Raw genomic sequence first — 18,520 nt, forward strand, 5'->3', positions numbered from 1 at the left:
AATAGAGACCCCAAGAAGCTTAGAACATCGTTTCCCCCTTTTCCACTTAATCCTTACAACAACCACTTGTGAGATAGTCCCCCAGACTCTTGCCCCCCAGACTCTTGCACTTTGCCCCAGCCTGCCCAGTGGACGTGACCCATGATGTCCTCTAGGTTGCTTGGATGTTCCTGTACAGTGAGGCAAATGGCAGATCCACAAGTAGCATGTCAATTTACAGACAAGGATGAAGGAGACAGAGGCTTATCCTCCCCTCCAAGTTGAACCTGGGCCATGCACAATTGCTATTTACCAAGCAAAAAACAGAGAAACATTCACAGATCCTTCAATGCTTCATCTAGCTAGACCCTCGGAAGCTTTCCTAGGTGTAAACTGCACGGAGCTTTTATTCCAACCCCAGGTCGAATCAGTCCCTGCCCTCTACACAGAATGCGATTTCCGTTTGGGGTGATTTAAATTTTCCTTCTGCAGCAAGAAGGATTGATCCGGAGTGACCCTACCTTTATTGTGCGATATCTCAGAGTGCTTTTAATCCTGAATATATTCAGAAAATCACATTGTTTTGAATCTGGTCTCTCCTCCATGGTAGAAGACCCACGATTGGCTACAGGTGGTCATGTGACAAGGAGAAATCTTAAAGAAGCCCCTAATTTCTCTCAACTTCTGTCGGCCTTGGATTTTTTTGTGTGCCTTCTTCGCCCCCCCACCTTCAAGAAAAGAAAGGATTTTTTCCTCCCTCCTCTGACTTCTTGGATCCTCTCCCCCCTTCAAGAAAACAAAGAAAGAGTCTCCATTTGCCTCCCCCCCTCTTCTGAGCCTCCCTAACCACATGCAGAAGATTTTCCTGTTTCAATGGGGAGGGGGGGGGAAGAGAAAGATCCGAGTTCAAAGCGATCTGAATTCAACAGGATTGACAATGGAATAAACAAAGTAAGTGCAGACTCTGCCCTAGCTGGTGTTTTGAGGGGGTTTATTTTAGTCTCCTTCTAGTTTGCAGCCGGTACTCACGTTCTGGTTAGTGTACCAATAGAGGGAAGAATCCTTCAGGACAAACCAGTATTTCTTCCACTTCTGGGTGAAGTAACCTTTCGCATCTTTCTTCTTCCACAACCAGCCCTCGCAGTCTCCATGCCCTAGGTCCTTGCAGGAAATCCGCCGCCGGCTGCTGTTGTTCAGTGAGCCTCCTGGGAACAGAGACCAAGAAGTTAACCTCAGGAAAAGAGAGAGAGATGGTGTCAATAATACTGTCATCCCCCCCCTTTAAGGAACAATAAATTAACAATGGAGAACAACATTTCTTTCTATACATTTTGAAGAAAAATGTCAGGATGATCTAGCTATTTGGAAATCTTGATTCCATCCCACCATCCAGCTAATGAACAAGTTACTTCTATATTTGACAACTAAATTGGCCCTCTTGCGTATTCATAGATCTATCTGTTGCATTCTTCTTCAACCCCTTTCCTCTAGAAAGCTCTGAGTAACATACATGGTTTTCCTCTCATCTTATTTAGACAACAGTCCTCCATGGGTCAGGTTGAGTGTGAATGGCCCATGGTGACCTAATTAGGGTTGCTGACTCCAGATTGGGGGAATTCCTGGAGATTTGGAGCCTATAGAAGACAGGATTTGGGGAGGGAGAAAAGCTGGGTTATGACAAAACAGATGCCACTCTCTAAAGATGCCATTTTTGGTCAGTGGTAATTCTGGGAGATCAAGTTGTATGAGGAAGGGTTGAGGGAGCTTAGTCTATTTAGCCTGGAGACAAGACAACTAAGAGGTGATATGATAACCATCATCAAATATTTGAAGTGCTGTCATATAGAAGATGGAGCATAGATGTTTTTGGTTGCCCCAGAGGGTTGAACCAGAACCAATTGGTTGAATTTAATTCAAAAAAAATTTCGGCTAAACATCCAGAAGAAGTTCCTGACAGCTAGAGTGGTTTTTCAGTGGAACAGTCTTCTCCAGGAGGTGGTGGGTTCTTTGGAAGTTTTAAAGTAGAGGCTAGATAGTCAACTGACTGGAATGCCGATTTTATGACCTTAGGCAGATTGTGAGTGGGTGGGCAGGAAGGGATGTGCCAGTGTTTTTCTCTTGTGCCCCCTCCTTGCATACCCAGGGAACAGCTGATCACTGGTGTGGGATGGAGGAACCCCTGAAATAACTTTTCAGACTTCAATAAGCCCTATAAGTGATGCTAGCTAGCCATGCCCCCCTTGCCACACCCCTAGAAGTGACATGTCATTGGAAGTGATGTCACCATCTGCATTCAAAGGCAGCCTTGAGGAGGACTGTGGGGTAAAGAGACAGGATGCGGCTCAAGGAAGGAATAGGTATTCAGGCTTCACTCTCTCCCAGTCACAGAAGAGAACTCATGCTCAGGAGTGGGGAGGGGAGGGGAACAATGGAAGTGGTTAGCTCCCTAGCTTGTGGCCAAGTCCATTAAGGCAGGAGGGGAAAAGGCTGCAGGCCCTTGGTTGAGAATCCCTGCTCCAATTACCACACCCGCTGGCTCTCTAATATTGTAGCATTCAGGCTCTCACACTGGTGTCTATTCTCTTCCCAGCTGTAGTGTTGAAGGGTAGTGGAAGTATGACTTTTGTTTCTGCACCAGCAGGAATTTGTGGGTGAATGGAGTTGAACTCTTAGGAATAAAACATGCTGAGGCCCTAAAATAAGAGGTACAAGACATTTCAAGATGACAATGGCAATCTTTATTAAGTTTCAAATTTCAACTAAATGTCAAAACAGGCTCCTAGATACACACCTGTTTTTGCGTGCATAATAAATGATATGTACCCATTAATTAGACAATTTGCATAATCATGATAAAAATAAAATATGGAAAAAATACTTATCATTGGTACCTGTATCCTGCTTTTCCAGTATCCAAATGATTTTAAAAGAAACAATCTAATGGAAATACGTAAAAAATCAACATCAATTTTTAAATATGTCCACAGTTAAGAATAAATATTGGTGTAATACAAGAAATTCATATGTTACATGATCATTTACCTGATTGAAGTGAAGTCAACTTTCTATTCCATAGTTTCTTTCTCAAAACATATATTTTTCAAAATTGTATTTCTCTATTAAAAAAGGTAAAGGTATCCCCTGTGCAAGCACCGAGTCATGTCTGACCCTTGGGGTGACGCCCTCCAGCGTTTTCCTGGCAGACTCAATATGGGGTGGTTTGCCAGTGCCTTCCCCAGTCATTACCGTTTACCCCCCAGCAAGCTGGGTACTCATTTTACCGACCTCGGAAGGATGGAAGGCTGAGTCAACCTTGAGCCAGCTGCTGGGATGGAACTCCCAGCCTCATGGACAGAGCTTTCAAACGGCTGCCTTAGCACTCTGCGCCACAAGAGGCTCTATTTCTCTATTAGAGTCTGCTAAAATATATATACACATTAGAAATCACAATTCATCCTCAATTAAAATGCCGAACTTTCACTGTTAAGTATAGAAATCTTATGATTGGGATTGCTTCCCTACTAATATCCAGTTCTCTGTAGTGTAGTCAAATTCAATGTGACCCAAAAGAAACATACTATGCTAACTAATAAGTGTTAATCTCAATTGGTGAACCCAGTTCAGCTGTCCCCTAATGACGTTACAGAAAATACATGAAATCTATCATATTGTTCAAGCCCGAAGATTGTAGACTATTTAAAGATCCATTCTGTTTCCCTTTGTAGTAGCCATTTTGTAATGTTTGACTTTCCAGAAACCCCATCATATACATGCTCAATGCCTATCAAGCTTATCTGTTCTGATGAGTTTGAATGATCAATATAGTGGTGCATGAGAGGAGCTTCAGTAATAGAGTGTGGTGGGGTTTGTGGGAAATCAGACATTACAAAATGGCTACTCGAAAGGGAAAAATATATGTTTTGAGAAAGAAACTTGGGAATGGGAAGAAGACTTCACTTCAGTCAGGTAAATGATCATGTAACATATGGATTTCTTGTATTACACCAATATGTATATTCAACAGTGTCCATATTTAAAAATTGATGTTGATTTTGTATGTATTTCCATTAGATTTTTAAAATCAATTCGATACTGGAAGAGCAGGTGGATAAAAATGGACACAGGTATCATTGACAAGTATTTTTTCAATATTTTATTTTTACAATGATTATGCAAATTGTGTAATTAGTGGGTACATATCATTTATTATTTGTAGGGTCACTGAAAACAGGTTCATACCTAGGAGCATGTTTTGACACTTTATTGAAAACTGATACTTAATCAAGATTGCCATCGTCAACTTGAAGAGTCTTGTACTTGTTGACTGGCTTCTGTGGCTGATGGGTCTTCTCCTTTAGAGGCCCTAAAATACTTCAATTTCCCATGGTAACATTTTTGTAAATACACCCATTACCCTGCATCAGAATCCCAAAGATGCCTGCAGGCTCAGAAAGGTTGGGAACTAGGAATGCCAGCCTCCAGGTGAGACCTGGGGATCCCCTGGAATTACACCTCATCCTCAGACTGCAGGGATCAGTCCCCATGGAGCAAGTTGATGTTCTGGAGGATGGACTCTATGGTGTTGCACTCTATCCTTCCCAGGCTCCATCCCCAAATCTCCAGGAGTTTTCTCACTTAGATCTGCAATGTCCAGGGGGTTGGACTAGATGACCCTGGAGGTCCCTTCCAACTCTATGATTCCATGACTCTATGATTCTATGATCTTCCAACTACTTCCTCACTAACATTGGTGGCCAAGAGAAACCTGGGAACCCTATTGGGGACTCTGGTAAGTTTCATTTTAGTGTATCTATAACACATTGGTTTAATTTTTATTTGTCCTGATCCAGCACAGTCAGGTACTTTGTTTAAATGTTAATGGTGTAATTTTATCCGTTTGTTGGAATTTGTGGGTAAGTTGGTATTGACTCAGTAACACAGATGGTGTGTGTCTCTAAGTGGGTGACACAGATGTGATCTCAGACCCCAAACCACCTATTGGGGTCAAAGGGGAGGTGAGATCAGAACACGAAATTTCCGAGCTGGGCTAGCTACTTCACTACCCAAGTGTGAGTCAGCGACTGCAGCTGAGAGGATGGATAGCAGGCATTAGAGATTATCCCAGTGGGATTGATAGTACAGCTTTGTGACATTGCCTTGGCTTCTCTTCCATTTCCCAAGTGAACAGTAAAATGCAGAATGAATCCAATCCCTGTACAAATGTCAGGGGTGCTTCGTCAGCCTTGCCTGCTCTTGATTTCTTGATGCTTCATACAGATCAGACGACGTTACAGCTGATTGTGATTAAGCGCATTGTGGCATCGTCTTCTGACCTCTGTTAAACAGAGGAGGAAAGAATGGCCAGTGTGTGCCATTTGTATTTTACTCGGAGTTTAATTCGCATCAGGGATTTTTTTAGAGCCAATGTAGCGCAAAAGAAAGGGCTTTATTTTCATTACTTCAACCCATCTGACTTTGACAACCCTGAAATTTTACTTTCTCTCTCTCTCTCTCTTTTTTAATCACCAGAAACAGAATTTCCCCCCTAATATTCATATCACTTTCCCTTAAAAGCCTAGGGCAAATTTAATTAAAACATTAGACTGTTCACTGTGAAAAATTGAGTTTACATTGTTATATTAATTATATTTGTCCTACAGCTGTGAAGTGGTGTCAAGAGTTTAGATCACATTAAATTACTATTCTTTCTTCTGTGGTATCCCACAGCTAAGCTCTGAAAAGTTTCTTCTTTTTGAAATAATATCCCGAATTCTTCCAATCTGGTTTAAGAAGAACACAGCCTGGGAAGGAGCGTATAGCCAGGAGAGGTTTAAGGATTTGTGGGGCCCAGAGCAGCAGAACAGGTTTAAGGATATGCAGGACCCTAGAAGACTACAATTGTGGCAACAGCAGCCATACTGGGGGCAGAGGGTCTCTCCACAGTGGAAAGGGGTGTAAATCAAAGTGTCCTTAAATAAGGAGGCAACAGCTCTGATCCATGGTGTGGGAGGCATTGTTCAGGGCCCTTGAAAGTACACGGGCTATAAAACATGCTAGATGTGCTACATGGATTGCTGTCTTACATCAGCTCCATGTTCACAGACTGTGAAGCACATAGGGGAATTTGGTTACTGGAAACAGAATACCATGTTCTCCACACCAGTGATTTGTGCTCCATGTCACTGCTGGGTTCGGTTTTTTTTTCTTACATGTAAAACCAGACTTGACTTTAGATATCATAAATATAATTGGTTACATTCCACTGTCACAAAGCGACACTTCCTACCCTCACTCTGGCATCTGGTGGATAAAAACGAAAGAAAATGTGAAAGAAAACAACATCTAGCAGCAGTGGGGAATGTGATGACTGCCAATGCCAAGATCGGGGTACAGACTGGAGAATGCAGGAAAAACGTTTCGTGAACTCTCTCTTACACAAACCCCCTCCCTGTTGCGAGACAAAAACACTTCAGCAACACTAGTGATGTCGCTGTAATTCTCTTTTAAAAACTCCAGATGAAATGGGAGGAGACATATGCCCTCTCTGTGGATCTGGGAGATGATGGCATGGGCAGAATATGTGACATGGACCTGGGGGTCATCAACCCCCGGTCTGTGGCCCGGTATGGTACCAAGGCACCGGCAGCCGCGCCTGCTTCCCCCCCTCACAGCAAGAAGCTCGCCAAGCCTGGCTAGTTTCTCACTGCGAGAGGGAGGGGAAGAGGCAGGCATGGCCGCCTGTAGTCATGGCCGCCGGCATGCCGGTGATGCAAACGTGTATGCGCGCAGTTGCCACGCATGCGTGTTTGTGCCCCCTGGTGGCGAAAACGCACATGTGTGGCAACTGCACACATGCATGTTAGCGCCCCTGGTGGTGAAAACGTGCATGTGCAGCAACTGCGCGTGTGCGTTTGTGCGCAGCTGCTGCGCACGCATGGCGGAGGCGGTCCCTGATTTCAGAAAGGTTGGGGACCGCTAACGTAGGCTTCTTACGTATAAGTAGTTGACATTAGCAAATCAACATGAGTGGAGCATCAAAGGCTCCCATTCCTGTAGGTTTTGTCAAGGAAGTTATCTGGAATGCGGCCAGTGCTCTTCCAGGTCAGTGTAAGGATGTGTAGGGCAAGCAAGTGGCCTTGTACTTGAGTACTATACTATTGATCTTCTTGCTGAAAAATCTTAGGAAAGCTTCTATTGTACTCAGTCATGTGACTCAAAAGGCACATATGGCTTTTTGATATGCTACCTGTGGCTCTTCTGAGCGCCATTCCCCAATGCCATGCACAGCCTGGGGTTCTGAAAAGTGGGCAAGGTCTTTGTCTGGGAGAGGTGGTGGAGGACTGTGGTTAGCAGTTGATTCCCACTCTGAAACAGCCACTGCTAGAGGAATATAAAAGCGGCAAATCTCCCTGAAGTTTAGGCCTCATGTTTGGTATGGAAGTCTACGTGGCTCTTTTGGTTGATAGTGATTGCAAATACAGTTCTCTGTGACCTGCAGAGTAAGTACTACTGCAGTAGGAGGAGAAGAAGAGTTGGTTCTTAGATGCCGCTTTTCTCTACCCGAAAGAAGCTCAAAGTGGCTACAGTCACCTTCCCTTTCCTCTCTCCACAATAGACACCCTGTGAGGTGGGTGAGGCTGAGAGAGCCCTGATATTACTGCTCAGTCAGAACAGTTTTATCAGTGCTGTGTTGCGCCCAGGGTCACCCAGCTGGCTGCATGTGGGAGAGCGTGGAATCAAACCTGACATGCCAGATTAGAAGTCCGCACTCCTAACCACTACGCCAAGCTGGCTACTTTGAGGAATCCCTAGGAATATATCTTGAACCCCACTAATTTGAATTGTGATCTGAATTAATGCTTGTTTACCCATAGGATCACTCAAGATTGTATATTTTAGCACAATAAATGATAATACATTGGCAACAACAACAGTTATAGTAGTAGTAGTAACAACAACAACAACAACAACAATTTATTTTAGTTTGCCTTTCCAATATTGCTCAGGACAGGTAACATATCCATCAAGTATTATAGTCATATAGGTTAAAAACACCTACATCTAGATGCCCCCAATTAATATCCAAAAATAGGGGTTTAGCATCAGGAGCCGATCTTTCCATCTCCCAGTGGTGAGGCAAGCATTAATTGGTGGTTGTTTATTTTGGGACCCGACTGTAAGCCTCATGGAATAGCTTTGTCTTATAAACCCTAAGGAACAGATTGATTTCCCACTGGCCCCTGATTTCCCTAAAGAGTGCATTCCACCAGGTTGGGGCCAGAGATGAAAAGGCCCTGGTCCTGGTCAAGGACAATCTCATGTAGTCCACATGCATTCCACACTTCCGTGAAGAACAGCACATCTGCGGAACACTAAATGCATTACATTTTGTTAACTGGGGAAATGCAATTTTCCATTTTGAGGGTTGACCTCCACAAGGCACCTTAATGTGTTTAAAGCTGCTAGGATGAAGTCTAGCATGAGTATTTGCCAACAGTTGATCATTGCAAATACTGATTTGCATTGTGAGGTGTAAAGCAGTGGTCCCCAACCTTTTTATCACTGGGGAACGGTAAATGCTTGACAATTTTACTGAGGCCTGGGGGGGGGTAGTTTTTTGCTGAGGGACGTCGCCGCCACCACCTGCTCCACTTGCTTTCCCGCCGGCACCCCTGACTTCCTGCTGGGGGGCGCTGCCAGCAGCAGCTGCGCAGTGCCACACCAATGGGGAGCCCCAGCCATGGCAGCCACTGGAGAGCACCAAAGGTGAGCCGGCGGCAGAGCAACCCCCGAGGCAGCAGCTGGGGAGGACAAGGAGCAGCCGCGGCCCAGTACCGACTGGTCCACGGACCGGTCCCGGTCCCGGTCCCCGGACCGGGGGTTGGGGACCACTGGTGTAAAGGATCTACAGAAATCTTCCTCACTGACCTGTTTTCTCAAACAGCTTCTCAAACAGCTTGTTTTCTATCACGTCAGACTAGGATCTGGAAGACCCAGGCTCGATTTGCCACTCCGCCATGGAAGCTCACTGGGCGACTTTGGGACAGTCAGAGACTCTCAGCCTAACCTACCACTCATGGTTGTTGTGACAGAGGAGAGGAAAACAATGTGTTTCGGGTCACCGATGGGGTCAGCGGAATTAAGGAATTAAAAAATTCTTATAAGTCATTGATAGTCTTTTAAAGGAAGCTGTAGAAGCACCAGGACATAGAAGAAGAACCAGAGATTAGAAACTCCCCATTCTTTCAGAAAGAAAAAAACAAAAAGCCTACCCAAAAGAGCATAAGGCCAAATGCTCAAACATCATGGCATAAAAAGATCACATGAAATCATCACAGAATTCTTGAAGTAGATTCTTGAATTGGCATGCCAAATACACAGGGGAAGCTTTATAAAAGAATGTTTCATGGGAAAGTACAAATTCTCAATGTACTTTTTATGTTTAATAGGGTTGCTAGCCTTCAGGTGGAGCCTACAGAGCTTCTGGAATTCCAGCTCATCTCCTCCACTGGAGAAAATGGGACCTTTGGATGACTATGTGGCATTATATCCCAAACCCTGCCCTCCCCTGGCTCCACCCCCAAATCTCCAGAAATTTCCAAATCCAGAGTTGGCAACCCTAGAATGTCTTGGTCCTTCATGTGACTTATTACATCCCAAAATGAAAATAGACATATTAATGATTCAAACAGTTTACCTTTGGGCCATTTTTTGCTTTTGACCCGCAAGGAAGCGTAGTGAAAGGACTAGGGAGAAAGAGAGAAGATGCCAGTCAATGCAAGCACATGGTGGAAAGCAGAACAAAGCAACTGTAGAAGAACGCCAGTTTTCTAACATGTCACACAGTTTACTGTTTCTTGCTGCCCTGAAGAAGCACTCTGCAATTTTATTTAGAAGATTTCTATTCCACGCACTTCGGTGTCTGCCCAAGGTAGCTGATAGCATGAAAAATAATCAACAACTAATACAATTTAGAATATACACGTGCATATATGATTCCATTCAAATGTCTTGACGCTTAGTAAACCAGAACACTAGCAGTCATCAGCAATATTTTAAAATATCAGCTACTAAAATCAGCATAAAAGCTGATCTAAAAGCCGGAAGAGAACCCAAAAAGGAGATAAAATTGACTTTAAATCTTGGTTTTAGCTGGATGCCAAAAGGCAGCAATGGAAATGCCAGATGAGCTTCAAGGGGGAGGGTATTTCACAGATAGACCTCCACCACTTTGAAGACCCCATCTATGTCTGCTCTTCCTCTATCACTGTGGGAGAAGGGACTAGGGTTGCCAATCTCTGGGCTGGGAAATTCCATGTAAAGCACATAGCAGTATCCCAACTTGGATGCAATCAAAGCACATACCACTGTGGCCAAAGTGGTGAATGGCCAAATGAATGGCTATAGCTGGTATACAATCTGAAGCTGTTAAAAAGTGCAATGTGATATGGAAGAGACCTGAGCCTCTAACTGTGTAGGCCAGGATTCACCAGCGATCCCAAGTGATACAGCTACCGTTTCAGAAGGAATCTAGCCATTCTTTGCCATAGCTAGTTTTATCACTATTTTGGGTGCCTGTGTGTCTTCTCCCTAAATTGCTGTTTTATCTGAATTGTATTCATTTCCCCGTAATATTTATATCACATGCTGTTAATAAAAATAATTCCGGGGCAGCTTACAATATCTAATAAAGCAAATAGGTTGACAATAAAGGCCAACAGCATAAAAAATAATAAAAAGTAATAAACCAAGTCATTAAAACAGCAAAAATAGAGAATAGTAGATAAAAGAAACATTTAAAAAACTAACAAGCAGCACCAGTATCCTGCAGACTCAGTACTTCAGACTGTCCAAAACAGAGAGGATCATCAGATTAACATGGATGAATGAACATTTTATTCCCTGGTAATGCTCCGGTACATAATCATGTCATGAAATATTGTTGTTATTGTTGTTAGGTGCGAAGTTGTGTCCGACCCATCGTGACCCCATGGACAATGATCTTCCAGGCCTTCCTGTCCTCTACCATTCCCTGGAGTCCATTTAAGTTCACACTGATATGAAATATTACATCATGCAAAATGGTTTTCTTTTAAGTTTAAAAAACAGACACCTGCCAGCTCATTTATAGGCCTCCAAGGTGACTTGTTTATATACCTTCAATCAATGTAAGAAGAAAATTAAAAGACAATGCTCTTAGTATCAATAGGCTTAAACTGGAATAAATTTTGCATCAGATTCCCATGTTAAATAGCACCATCAGTATTATAAGCAGCATTCAGTAAAAATCCTAAATCTTCCTGAAAGCTTTGAACAATGAAACTGGATCCCCCATCCCTGGTGGTGTTTAAAGATAATGAAGGCAGACATACTTGGGGAAGGTGTTCCATAACTGGGAAGGGCCCTAACAGAGAGGAACCTGTCTGACTCCCTACCCAGCTGGGCCCCACTGATGTACCTCATTGCCTAATCTGGTTCACATAGAGCAAACCAAAAAAAAAAAAGAACACAATCTGCATGACACATTTTACCAGGACCAGCCTAATGTCACAGTGTCCATGCTTCTTGTATGGAAGAAAGCTGTTCTTCAGATGGGTTATTTTGAGCCAGGAAGGCGAGTAGAAGATACCCATGGGGCTTAGGGCATAATAAGAAATGCTGTTTTTGATGGCCATGAGTGCCCTTGAAAAGTGTGAAAAGGGTACTTGAAAATCCAGCATAATGCTACTTGCTCTACAGATCATGGAGAGCCACATTCCCAATTCCCATCAACCAAAAGAGGCACATGACTACTGTATCCCTTGTACACTACCCCAGACATACACAACCAAAAATCCTTTTAATTACCAGTGGACTCTTGAGCATATAGAGTTGTCTGTGAGTTACTCGGCTGCATATGTTGACCTAGCCTCAAACACAAAACCCTTCCATTTGCAGAACTCTGATATAATAGTCATGGGCAAATTGTGTTCTGATTGAACAATGACAGTCCTTTCTTGGGTCCACAGTAATTACGAACTATTCCAGTTTCTAAAGGAATTGCTCACTTTCCTAGAGCATGAGACAGGTGCCTTGGGCAACAGTGCTCAAATGAGTCCCCTGTGGCATGTAAAAAACCCACATGTGGCTTCTGAGCCACTATCACTGATGTAGCATATACATGCTGTCACCTTATGGCTACTCACCTGGGGATATATCCACAAGAAAAAGCAGTAATCTTTTGGCATGCGTTGGTCAATAATGGAAAGAATGTTTGCAACAGAGGGCCATAAGCCGATTCTGGCGCATGGTGGCAAATGCACATAATTGACTGGGTTCAGATAGGTGCTTTCCCCACAGCTTATTATTGTTATTATTACTAATTTAATTTATATACTACCCATTCCAGCAAACTGGCTCAGGAAGCATTTAAAATCATATCCAGAACATTACGCCCTGCAGGCTTGGCTCAAGATACCACCCTTTTCCTATTTGGGCGAGGGGCGCAGAGATTTATGGATCCAATTGGTTTCCGGAATGGTCTGCGTGGGATTATTAGAGTATAGAATAGGATTTAAAAGACCCAGGTCAAATAATCCCCACTCTGCCAGGAGACTGGCTGGGCCGGGGACACTCTCTTGACCTGATCTACCTCATAGGTTTATTGTGAGCATAACATTAAGGTAAAGGTAAAGGTATCTCCTGTGCAAGCACCGAGTCATGTCTGACCCTTGGGGTGACGCCCTCTAGCGTTTTCATGGCAGACTCAATACGGGGTGGTTTGCCAGTGCCTTCCCCAGTCATTACCGTTTAGCCCCCAGCAAGCTAGATACTCATTTTACCAACCTCGGAAGGATGGAAGACTGAGTCAACCTTGAGCCGGCTGCTGGGATTGAACTCCCAGCCTCATGGGCAGAGCTTTCAGATGGCTGCCTTACCACTCTGTGCCACAAGAGGCTCTCAAGCATAACATTGTAAGGGGGGAATAATGTACGATGATTTGAGCTCCTTGGGCAAGGCTACAAATGTACTAGACAGTTCAGTCAAAGGGGAAAAAATTAAAGTAGATGGGGGTAGAGTTGACCTGCTTGTACTCTTACAGGTGTACAGTCTCTGGGAAGTTGAAATCTGGGTTGTGAATGGACAGAAATTTTCACATTTCACCCATGTGATTCCTTGCAGGACTCCAGCTCAGGGCTAACAAATCTCTGCCAAGCAGATATTTCCCGCTGGCAGGAGAAAAATAATCTACTAAAATTGCTCTTTGGTAATGATGTGACGTCACTTCTGGAGGAAAGCCATCAGTCTTCTCTAGGGATCTATGGAAACGCTGTGGTTTTATCCAAAATCTAAAGTGGTCCATTTCCTCTGTTCTCCAAATAGGCCTAAGAATCATTTTGGGGGAACGTAACTTATTTTGAAGGCTGATATCGGCAGAAAGAAGGGACAATTTCCTTCCTGCTGGCTTCATTCCGCTAAAATCAAGCAATTTAAAAACTGCTCTGCCCCAGATTCTTTCCATTACTATGTCCCTTGCCCACCGTCCCAAAAGTCCCCAAATGTATTAGAACAAATGGCTGGAAATGACACCCGGCTATTTAGTGTTATTTTAGAGCAGCGAGAGCCTTCTGTTCAGGGAAGAGATTCTGTGGCATTCTTCTGGCTAAAGCAACGGAGCAGAAAGCCAATAAATATCATTGCACATGCGTCCCCCTTTTTCCATCAGAATCTTTTCCAACAGTCTAGCCTACAACGAGAGGTAAAAATAACAGATAGGCAGGAGGCTGAGAAGTGCAAACAATTCATAGGAATAAAGCAGAACTGTTGCACTAACACAAGACCCATCAATAAGAGGAAGTAGCAAATCTCATAGAATCATAGAATCAGTTGGAAGGGGCCATACAGGCTGTCTAGTCCAACCCCCTGCTCAACGCAGGATCAGCCCCGAGCATCCTAAAGCATCCAAGAAAAGTGGGAATCCAACCTTTGCTTGAAGACTGCCAGTGAGGGGGAGCTCACCACCTCCTTAGGCAGCCTATTCCACTGCTGAACTACTCTGACTGTGAAATATTTTTCCTCATATCTAGCCTATATCGTTGTAGTTTAAACCCATTACTGAGTGTCCTTCCCTCTGCAGCCAACAGGAACAGCATCCTGCCCTCCTCCAAGTGACAACCTTTCAAATACTTAAAGAGGGCTATCATGTCCCCTCTCAGCCTCCTTTTCTCCAGGCTGAACATTCCCAAGTCCCTCAACCTATCTTCATAGGGCTTGGTCCCTTGGCCCCAGATCATCCTCGTCGCTCTCCTCTGTACCCTTTCAATTTTATCCACATCCTTCTTGAAGTGAAGCCTCCAGAACTGCACACAATACTCCAGGTGTGGTCTGACCAGTGCCGTATACAATGAGACTATGACATCTTGTAATTTTGATGTGATGCCCCTGTTGATACAGCCACAAAATGGCATTCGCCTTTTTTACCGCTGCATCATACTGCCTGCTCATGTTTAGCTTACAATCCACAAGTACCCCAAGGTCTCGTTCACACACAGTGTTACCTAGAAGCGTATCCCCCATCCAGTAGGCATGCTTTTCATTTTTCTGACCCAGATGCAGAACTTTACACTTATCTGTATTAAATTGCATCTTGTTCTCATTTGCCCATTTTTCCATTGTGTTTAGCTCTCGTTGAACTCTGTCTCTATCTTCCGGAGTATTTACCAGTCCTCCCAATTTGGTGTCATCTGCAAACTTAATGAGTAGTTCCTCCACCCCCTCATCTAGATCATTAATAAATATGTTAAAAAGTACCGGACCGAGCACCAAGCCCTGAGGTACCCCGCTACTCACCTCTCTCCAGTCTGATGAAACACCATTGACAACAACCCTTTGAGTGTGGTTCTCGAACCAATTCCCTATCCACCTAACTATCTGAAAATCCAGATTGCAGTCCTTCAATTTATCCATCAGAACATCATGGGGGACCAAAAACGTTACTAAAATCCAAGTAAACGACATCAACCGAATTTCCACGATCCAGCAAACCTGTTACTTGGTCAAAGAAGGAAACCAGGTTGGTCTGACAGGACCTGTTGGAGACAAATCTATGCTGACTTCCCTGGATCACCAAATTGTCCTCCAGATGATTGCAGATCGCTCCCTTTAATATCTACTCCATTATCCTAACCACAACAGAGGTCAGATCTCAACCTGCAGCCGCAAAAATCAGCACCCTATTCACAAGTTACATTTAAACACACACTTCCTTGTGGACTGCGCTCATGTAGTACAAGGGTTAGATGGTTGGCTCAGAGATGGGGAGAGCCAGGTTGAGATCCCCCACTCCACCATAAAACTCACAGGCTGAGCATGGATTAGCCTTACTTACGTCACATGGTGGCTATAAAGATTAAATGAGCAGGGAATGTGTATGCTTCCACCCATTAAAAGAGGCATGCATGATTGCCGTGTCCATCAGAGACCCTTCCCTCCTCCCATTTATATACCGGCCTCCCCGTAGGCTCAAATCTGTATAATTTGGATCTGGTATATTCTCTAGGTCAGGTATTCCCAGCCAGGGGTCCACAGACTCCTGGGGGTCCGCAAAAGCTCCAGAGGGTCCACAGCCTTTCCTGTTCTGCCTTAATGGACTCAGCCACAAGCTAGGGAATCGGCCACTTCCCTTTCTCCCTCTTCTGAGCGTGAGTTTTCTCCTGGTTTATGTGCCCTCATGCCTACCCATCTTTTATGACCCCCATATCAACAGCGAAGAAAGGAGATGGCACAAGTATATAGCGGGGTGAGTAGTTATAGATCCCTCTCTGCTGCAAATATCTGCTTGTTATACTAGAATCCTTGCTGTTCCTGCTCCCAGCCTAATCAACAGAACAGATTTCATCCCGGCATGCAAAGTTCAGTAATTCATAAGGACATAAGAAAAAACCCTCCTAGATCAGAGGGGGATTTACTGAAGCCGGCATCCTATGTTACCAGAGCGGACAATTTCCTTGATGGGAAAGGGGTCAGTTTCTTCGCCTAACAAACTCAGGCAGCAGTTCCTCTCCCTTTGCACCGACACAGAACTTCCCTGTCCACCAGAAGGGGAGGGAGGCTGACAGGTAAATTGGAAAAAAGATTTTAAGGTATTTCACGGGATTAGGCTGGGAGCAGGAACAGCAAGGACTGGGATCTGGGACAAGCAGATATTCACAGCAGAGCGGGATCTATGAATTCACCACTCATACTCTTGCACTGTAAACTTTCTTCAGTGCTAAGATGAGAGTCATAAGAGTCTATTATAGAATCATAGAATCATAGAGTTGGAAGGGGCCATAGTGGCCATCTAGTCCAACCCCCTGCTCAACGCAGGATCAGCCCAAAGCATCCTAAAGCATCCAAGAAAAGTGTGTATCCAACCTTTGCTTGAAGACTGCCAGTGAGGGGGAGCTCACCACCTCCTTAGGCAGCCTATTCCATTGCTGAACTACTCTGACTGTGAATTTTTTTTCCTGATATCTAGCCTATATCGTTGTACTTGTAGTTTAAACCCATTACTGCATGTCCTTTCCTCTGCAGCCAATAGAGTTGGAAGGGATATCATGGGTCATCTAGTCCAACCCCCTGCACTATGCAGAACACTCACAACCCTCTCGCTCATCCACTGTCACCTGCCACCCCCTTGAACCTTCACAGAATCAGCCTCTCTGTCAGATGGCTCTCCAGCCTCTGTTTAAGAATTTCCAAAGATGGAGAACCCACCACCTCCTGAGGAAGCCTGTTCCACTGAGAAACTGCTCTGTCAGGAACTTCTTCCGGATTTTTAGATGGAATTTCTTTTTCATTAATATCATCCCATTCGTTCTAGTCTATCCTTCTGGGGCAAGTATTCTCTCTGGAGTTGTTCCCACCATCAACTTTAACTTTTGGTGATTGAGCATACAATAAGCTACAGCCCCTCGCCATCTAAAACCTGCTGTTTAATCTACAATGGATACTGAACAGATACTGAACTTCTTCCAGATGTTGACGGAATTTCTTTTGAATTAATTTCATCCCATTGGTTGTGGTCCGTCCCTCTGGGGCAAGAGAGAACAACTCTGCTCCATCCTCTACATGGCAGCCTTTAATTGCTTGGCCTGAATCGATTATGCAGAGCCTTGAAGTGACAACCCATCTTAAGTCCAAAAAGAGAGTGCAGTGATCCTTTTCAATTGTGACCACCTCACTAATTCTGCAAGAAGAGCCAGAAAGGGCAGGATTAGACCTTCAGGAGGAGGTTCTGTTTCTGAGCTCCATTTTCTTGCAGGGGTAAGAGCCAAATGACACACACCAGACTACTACAGAGCAGCTCTCTCCTTCTACTCGCTCCTTTGCAACTTTACAAAGAGCCCTTGAAACTGGCAGGGCGTAATCCAGAGCAAAGTGCTACTTTTGGAATATCCTTGAAACCATTTCCTCATGTCAGAAAGTAATTACACACCAGAAAGAACAGCTCCATAGGAGCCAATTGAAGGAAATGCACACATCAGATTATCCATTCAAAAAAGAAGAAGAAGAAGCCCCACCCAATGCAGCCTTCTGCAGTTCATTGTGAGAGACTGTGAAGACAGTGATCAGGCAGGCAAAAGAGATCAGAAAAAGCCAAAGGGATTAGGACTTCTAAAAATAGCAGTCAATCAGCCTCATTCTTGTTTTCCTCCTTGTGCGCCACTGAACAGCACATGCCACTGCATTGTTCAAAAGAACATAATTCAGAAGGACTTAAAAAACACACACACACCCTAACCAAGTTCATTCAGAAGTGAGAGAATGGCTTAGCATTTTTGCTCTAGGTTAGGAAAATGCAAGGAAAATTGCTGAAATCTCTACTTTGCACAGTGCACTGTGAGCAAGTAAGGAACCGTAACTCCCCACATCGCCTGCATGTATTAGGCCCAAGTACAGTATAAAATACATCTGGTTAAAAAAATGCAAGGCAAATTGAAAGAGAGGCAAGAGAATTGCTGAAATTCCTTCTTTGTACAATGCAGGATGAGCCTGCAAGGAACCACAGGCCATTGGTACAGAACAGGCTGTGCATATAAGGACTCAAGTTGAGGGTAAGAGACCTCCAGTTTAAAAAGAAAGAGCTCTGTGGGAGTGTAGGGAGCCACTGTTTGATTGAAGAAGAAGAAGAAGAAGAACAAGAACAAGAAGAACAAGAACAAGAGTTATATGCCGCTTTTCTCTACCCGAAGGAGGCTCAAAGCGGCTTCCAATCGCCTTCCCTTTCCTCTCCCCACAACAGACAGCCTGTGAGGTGGGTGAGGCTTAGAGAGCCCTGATATTCCTGCTCAGTCAGAACAGTTTTATCAGTGCCATGGTGAGCCCAGCTGGCTGCATGTGGGGGAGTGCAGAATCGAACCCGGTGTGCCAGATTAGAAGTCCGCACTCCTAACCACTACACCAAATTGGATGAATTGCTGATATAAGCCCTTGATATAAGACAGCTTCAAACATTCTCAATATGAACAGGGGTTATTTATATGTTTGGTGGGCTGCTGGCAGCCAGAAGCAAGAGCAG

The 18,520-nt window shown here is 44.2% G+C and overlaps 2 protein-coding genes across 5 annotated transcripts in view; both read right to left on the bottom strand.

Moving 5' to 3' along the window:
* Positions 1-18,520, bottom strand: part of APOOL (apolipoprotein O like) — a 400,760-nt gene that overhangs the window by 70,592 nt on the left and 311,648 nt on the right. The window lies entirely within an intron of this gene.
* LOC143822809 (connector enhancer of kinase suppressor of ras 2-like) overlaps positions 1-18,520 on the bottom strand; it is a 415,535-nt gene that overhangs the window by 34,390 nt on the left and 362,625 nt on the right. For all 4 annotated transcript variants that reach the window (XM_077308411.1, XM_077308412.1, XM_077308413.1 and 1 more), the window contains exons 16-17: positions 9,677-9,725; positions 1,009-1,184 (exon numbers count right to left, since the gene is read on the bottom strand). In XM_077308411.1, coding sequence (XP_077164526.1) covers positions 1,009-1,184; positions 9,677-9,725 — 225 coding nt within the window. The remainder of the gene's footprint in view (positions 1-1,008; positions 1,185-9,676; positions 9,726-18,520) is intronic.

The sequence above is a fragment of the Paroedura picta genome, chromosome 13 (genome assembly GCF_049243985.1).
Source record: "Paroedura picta isolate Pp20150507F chromosome 13, Ppicta_v3.0, whole genome shotgun sequence".
NCBI lineage: Eukaryota > Metazoa > Chordata > Lepidosauria > Squamata > Gekkonidae > Paroedura > Paroedura picta.